The sequence below is a fragment of the Pteropus vampyrus genome, unplaced genomic scaffold, assembly GCF_000151845.1.
Source record: "Pteropus vampyrus isolate Shadow unplaced genomic scaffold, Pvam_2.0 Scaffold66, whole genome shotgun sequence".
NCBI lineage: Eukaryota > Metazoa > Chordata > Mammalia > Chiroptera > Pteropodidae > Pteropus > Pteropus vampyrus.
The window spans coordinates 689,189-695,188 of NW_011888847.1; the positions used below are offsets into that span (position 1 = coordinate 689,189).

Consider the following 6,000-nt stretch of genomic DNA (forward strand, 5'->3'; position numbering starts at 1 on the left):
AGAATTTATGATGGACCCTTACAAACCTAAACCTACAGAAGAAATTTACAGATCATAACTGTTCTTCTCTGACTCCTATTCATGCATGCTCTGTGGTCCCCCAGAATTTAGAACATACTTTCCTAAAGAGGATCACTTTCTTAAGAGTCAAAACTTTTCAGACACGTCTCTAAAGGTTATATTCACATTTGTGAGAACAAAATCTATTGCTCTTAACCTCAGATGGTTCTTAATCTATAAATAATAGAATCAGAAAATCTATACTCAACCAACACAGCTTAAGACTCCAATTGTTCTTAGTTTGGGTGTTACAACTGGATGCAGGAGCACTTTCCCCCACTGGAGACATCAAAGGGCACTCAGGAAAAAAAAAAAAAAAAAAGCATGGCAAAATGGCACTGATGACTGAAAAGGTTTTCTATGCATTGGCATTTTTTGAAATCCTGAGACCCCATTCATTTACTTACTTACTTACTTACATACGTACACATACGTACATATATACACACACACATACACACCCATTATACACACACACACACACACATACATATACATCCAACAATGAAGGATTATCAGACACTTGGCTAGTGACTCAGAGAGAAATGAGCAATAAAAGCCTACTGTGTGGAGGCCTCTGAGCCCTTCCCCACCCCCACCCTGCCTGTGCAACCAGAGGTTACAAATGGGGAACGCATCTAGTTATAGCCAACCAGCATAAAGGCCTAATTCAGACAAAGTGAAATGAGATTGTACTTCATGTGTGTTTCTTCCCTTCCTCAGTTGGCTTCTGTTTCACTTGCCTGCCCATCAATGAGATTTAATGGGCCAGGTCCCTCTAGCACCTTCATTCTTTGGGCTAAGGGCAGACTCTGCTTCTGGAGCCTACTGAGCCTCTACTGAGTGAACACACTAGGGACACAAAAGATTAAGAAAAACCATGATTCAGTTAGTCTTTAGCTGACACTCTGCCCAGGTTATTGTCATCATCTTCATCATCAGGTTTTAAAACCAGCACTATCCCTCTTAAGAGACTAAGAGTATACTTACTAAATGTTAGCTTCTTTGTGTTATTAGTTTGAGAGTCCGACAAGCTAACATAAACCCCAGGGCAGGAGTTCTGAACATAATTTGGTTTTTGTATGATGATTTATTATAGACATCAAAAATTGCCACCACCACTACCACCCCATTTTATGGTATTTGTTGATTGCAAAAATCCATGAAGACAAAGGGCTACTTTGAATACAATAATTCTTTTAAATTAGTTTGTATATTATTAATCATAGTGACATATTTTTTCAGGACATATATATGCCAAAAATATATATATATAGTATATATATAATATCTAGTCTATAGAAAAGCGGATGAAATTGTATGAATTTACATACCTCTTGTGTTAGATTAAGAGTCAGCCAACTAAGGCCCATGAGCTAGAGCTGGTTTCTACAAGTGAACCTTTTGATTATAAAAAACATTAACATCTAACCTAAATTAAGCAAAATGTTATCCCCCCATTACAAGCAAACAATTCCATTCTTTTTAATAGTATACCTATAGCCCCCTCACCCCCAAAAAATTATACTCAATTATTACTATTATATTTTAAATTTGGTCAAAATTTGTGCAAACTCTTTTATAAGTACCTATATAAATTATCTATATAGTATCCTCCATTATGCCTCTTGGTCCACAACATCTAAAATTTACTATCTTGCCCTATACAGAAAAAGTTTGCTGACCCCTCTGTTTGACCCAAAACTCCCATGAGGATCCACATCCCACAGGTTAGCTGTTCTAGCACACCTCTAACTACCTGAGGAAAGGCTGACAAAGGAGTCAGGTGGCTGGATGTGCCTGGGACAGGCTTTCTCATGGGTAGGTGCAGGGCAGGTGGGATTGCGGGGAGGGTGCATAGCAACTTCTTGGCCATCAGAACCCATCAACTAGTTGCTAATGTTATAAAAGATTTACCTTGCTCCTGTCTGGATTTTTTAGCTAAATCAGCTTTCAGGAGGAAGAAAAAAAATCATACAGTTGTTCTGTGATTTTAAGTATTTTCTAGCTATCCAATGCAGTCTAGGAAATACAGTCTTGAGCACACAGGAGCTTCTTTGGGTCGGCTTTTGAACCATGTTATTTGTAAACCCACTAAGCCCAACAGAGAAAAGAACCTGGCAGCAAATCAAGAGCAGGTGGTTAAAGGCTCTTGGGGCTAAGCTCTCCCGACCCTGGATTTCTGTTTTTGTTTTCAGATCCATCCAGGAGCACAGCAATGCACAGTTGTCAGCCCAAGGTGTCCTTGGGCTCTCCTGTCCAGGCAAACCTGCTTACTGACCTTCTTTGCGCAATCAGGATGACTGCTTCACATCCAACCCCTATCACCCCCAGAGCCTCCTCCCATGCCCACTCACACCACCTTGCCCTGCCACAGCCCACAGTCTCTGTAATTGATTTCTCTTCCTGGCTTAACCCACAGACACCTCCACAAACCTCCAATAACCAGGTCCCAATGGGTCACAGGAGACGTTCAGGTTGTGCGACAGCTTAATTAGATCACTTTTTGATGACAGCCAGACCTGCTGCTGTGGGTGAGCATGGGTAAGAGACTTAAGTCCTTAGAGAAAGATGATACAAAAATGTTCTTTTATAAACAATTGTCCTATAATTCTATGATTTCTGTCCTTCAGGAGGAGAAAGATCTTCATTTGTTCCCCTCATGGTATCGTCTCTGCAGATGAATGATATGTGCAAAGACCTTATGGGATCCAGGCTACTACGCCTAAGTGTGCCTTTTCAAAATTAAATATAATTTATTTCTCTGAATAGGTAATACATGCACATAATGCAAACTTCAAACATTACAAAAGGTTATACAGTGATAAATCAGTCTCCCTCCCATCCCTGTCCTCGAGCCTGAAGGGTGGCATTTTATTTATGCCACTAACCTGCGCTATCTGACCTTGCTCCAATGCTTCCAATTATGAAACCGTGTATTGTTTGCATCCGACATTATTGGTTTTTTAATGGGCCTTTTATTTCAGATGGCTGAGTAAGAATGGGATTCAAGAAATACACAACTGTGCATTCAATGGAACACAACTAGATGAGCTGTAAGTAGCCCTGACTATTCTTCCAGGCCATTTAGAGGGAAATGGCTCTTACAACAGCAATGTTTACATAGCTTTGTGTTTCCCTTCTTCTTTCCTCAACTCCATCCCCAGGAATCTAAGTGATAACAATAATTTGGAAGAATTGCCTAATGATGTTTTCCAGGGAGCCTCTGGACCAGTCATTCTGTGAGTAGCTTCCCCCATAACTATGCGCAAGAGATCCACATGTATAAGTTAGAAGTCAGAGACTCTTCAAGACGAAGCTGGCAATTAAGGTCAGTTTTTATCTGGGTCATCTGCAAAGACTTATAGGAACAATTTAGGGATGATCCATGTTCTAACTTCCAATAAAATAATAACATTTAATGAGCACTTACCAGGTCCCACACAGTGTTTTAAAAGCTTAAGATGCATTTTCTAACTTAATCCTTATAATAACCTCTGTCGTGGAAGCTATTATTCCCATTTTAGAGATGGAAAGACTGGCTTCCCTGGAGGAGTTAACTAACTCACCCAAAGTCGTGCAAATTTTAGAGCGCAAATTTAACACCAAACTGGTCTGACTCAGTACAGATTCTTAACCACTCTGCTAGATATCTCTTCCCTGATAGGGAAGGCATAGTTCTTCTTCCTTACTCTCTTGTGTCCAGGAGTTTCCCTCAAGCCAATGAGATACAACACACACTAACTTTTGGATCTTCTCTGCCTCAATTCCAGATCTCTCAAGGTGCATTTAATGCCTCATAGCCCTGCACGAACACCTCTCCTCCTATCGCTGCTTCCTTATCTTTATTTCTCTCCAAGAGTGACATTTTCCTGTTCTCTTCCCATCTGCCCCTGCCCTTCCACAAGGGTCATTCCAACTCCCACACCTTCCGGACAACCACAGCCAATAGTGAATTCTTTCTCCTGTGATTCCCAGAGCCTTCCTGGCTGCAGGGACCCAAATCTGCAAGAGTTTTTTGAAAATGTGGTTTCCTGGGCTCTAAGCAAGACCTATACAGATTTCTATTGACAAATCTATTGGAGGAAGAAGAAAGGAACCCAGAAGGAGTCAGATGCAAGAAGAAATAGAGAACAAAGAAACAGATAGCATACAAATAAACCTAAAGGTTTACTAGATAATGTAAACCTTAAGGTAGCTGCCTAAGGTCAGTTCAGGCATTTGGGAACCAATAGTCTGTACTCTTATTTGAGTCAGTATAAGCTACCATGTGTGGTCATCCATCTACCTACCTACCTACCATCTATCAAGATCACTTCATTTTCACCAAAAAGCTTATATTCCCCATTTAGGCTGTAACCTACGTATCTCTAAAACTAGACCCTATAGGGTAGAGCAGAAACTCTCAAAATGATTATTATTGATGATAAAGGGTATGTTGTGACCCATACATGAGACTTAGGCTCTTTGAAGAAAAAAGTTCAAAGATTATTTCAGAATGCCTGGCTTGAGATAGGAAATATAAGCAAAAGGAGGAATTGCCAGCATGATTAAAGCAAAGGTGCCAGAGCAAACTACCAAGGTTTAGAACCAGTTCCTTCACCTCGCTAAGCGATGGCTTCCTCTCCCCCCAAAAATGGCAAAAACGATAATACCTATTTTCTAATATTACTGGAAGCTTAGTAATATTATATATGTATTGTGTGCACATGTATTTATTTATTTATTTATTTAGTCATTGAACAGATAGCTTTTAAGGGTTAGTCTTGTGCCACACACAAAAATAGTACAGGAAACAAAAGAAAGTTCTTCCTCGCAGAAAGCTTATATTCTCATACTGAGGAGTCAGACAATAACTAAATACATATCTTAATATATCAGGTCATGATGTGTGCTATTATGTACCAAGGAGGACAAGGGCATAATAAATGGAGAGTGCAGGCATACAGTTCATGTACTCTCATAGACAAATTACTTAGAACTTGTAATGCTTAATGTTCCTTATTCTTAGAGTACTCAGGACTCTAAGATGTCTCTGAACACCAGAATAGCAGTTGGTCAGTTTCACTTAGCTAAAAGTCCTAAGGCTTTTGAATGTTCCTAAATAGGCACCTCTATCTGTTATGGCAGAACATATCTGTGATGGGGTAGGTTTCCATACATGACCTGTACCAGGTATACTATTAAGTCATTGTACTTTAACCACTGTCTGCTACCGAGAATATTTAAGTTGGACAGGATCCCCAAATAGCTCATTTTCCAGCTGAGGAAACCAGAGCCAGAAATGAAAAGCGGCATGCTAAAAGATCACACTGCCATTGTAAGCCACAGAGCTTGGACCAGAAACGAGGTGTCCTGCTTCACATTTAATGTATTCCCACCATCTCATGTTGCCTAAAGTACATAAATATGTCTAACTGAACATCTAAAAGTCATTCGGTAAGGCTTCTTGCAATTGGCTGTGAACTAAAATAGAAGGGGAAATAATTATAAATACCAGACTCCCAGCCCAAGAGCACTAGTAAATGATACGTACACACAGCAAAAAGAAATATCTTCTGTGGCTGCACAAGCACGTCCCAGGCCCAGGCACAATATACGCAATGTGTCCCATCGGAGCGTTTAATAGAGCACACACACCTGAATCCCCCAGCTGCCTGCCACAAATGCTGGCAAGAAGAGGGATGTTACCACCATAAACAGTTCTGCAGGGTCCTTGGGTTACAGGCCCATTTATTTTTCACCCCTTTTATCACAGGAACATATCGGGCCAAAATAAATAAAATTTACAGAAAATCCAAAGGAATTATGAAGAACTTGCCATGACCTAAAAGTGTAGAAAGTGACAATACATTCCTACATCTTTCCATCTCAATGTATGAGGATATATGTGCAAGATCCTGGCCAAAAACCCAGTCTATAGTAATTGCTAGTCTCCTT

At 40.1% G+C, this 6,000-nt stretch overlaps 1 protein-coding gene across 2 annotated transcripts in view; it reads left to right on the forward strand.

The window, feature by feature from the left end:
* The window catches only part of FSHR (follicle stimulating hormone receptor), a 160,742-nt gene that overhangs the window by 138,307 nt on the left and 16,435 nt on the right, over positions 1–6,000 (forward strand). For both annotated transcript variants that reach the window (XM_011361293.1, XM_011361294.1), the window contains 2 exons: positions 3,048–3,116; positions 3,228–3,302. In XM_011361293.1, coding sequence (XP_011359595.1) covers positions 3,048–3,116; positions 3,228–3,302 — 144 coding nt within the window. The remainder of the gene's footprint in view (positions 1–3,047; positions 3,117–3,227; positions 3,303–6,000) is intronic.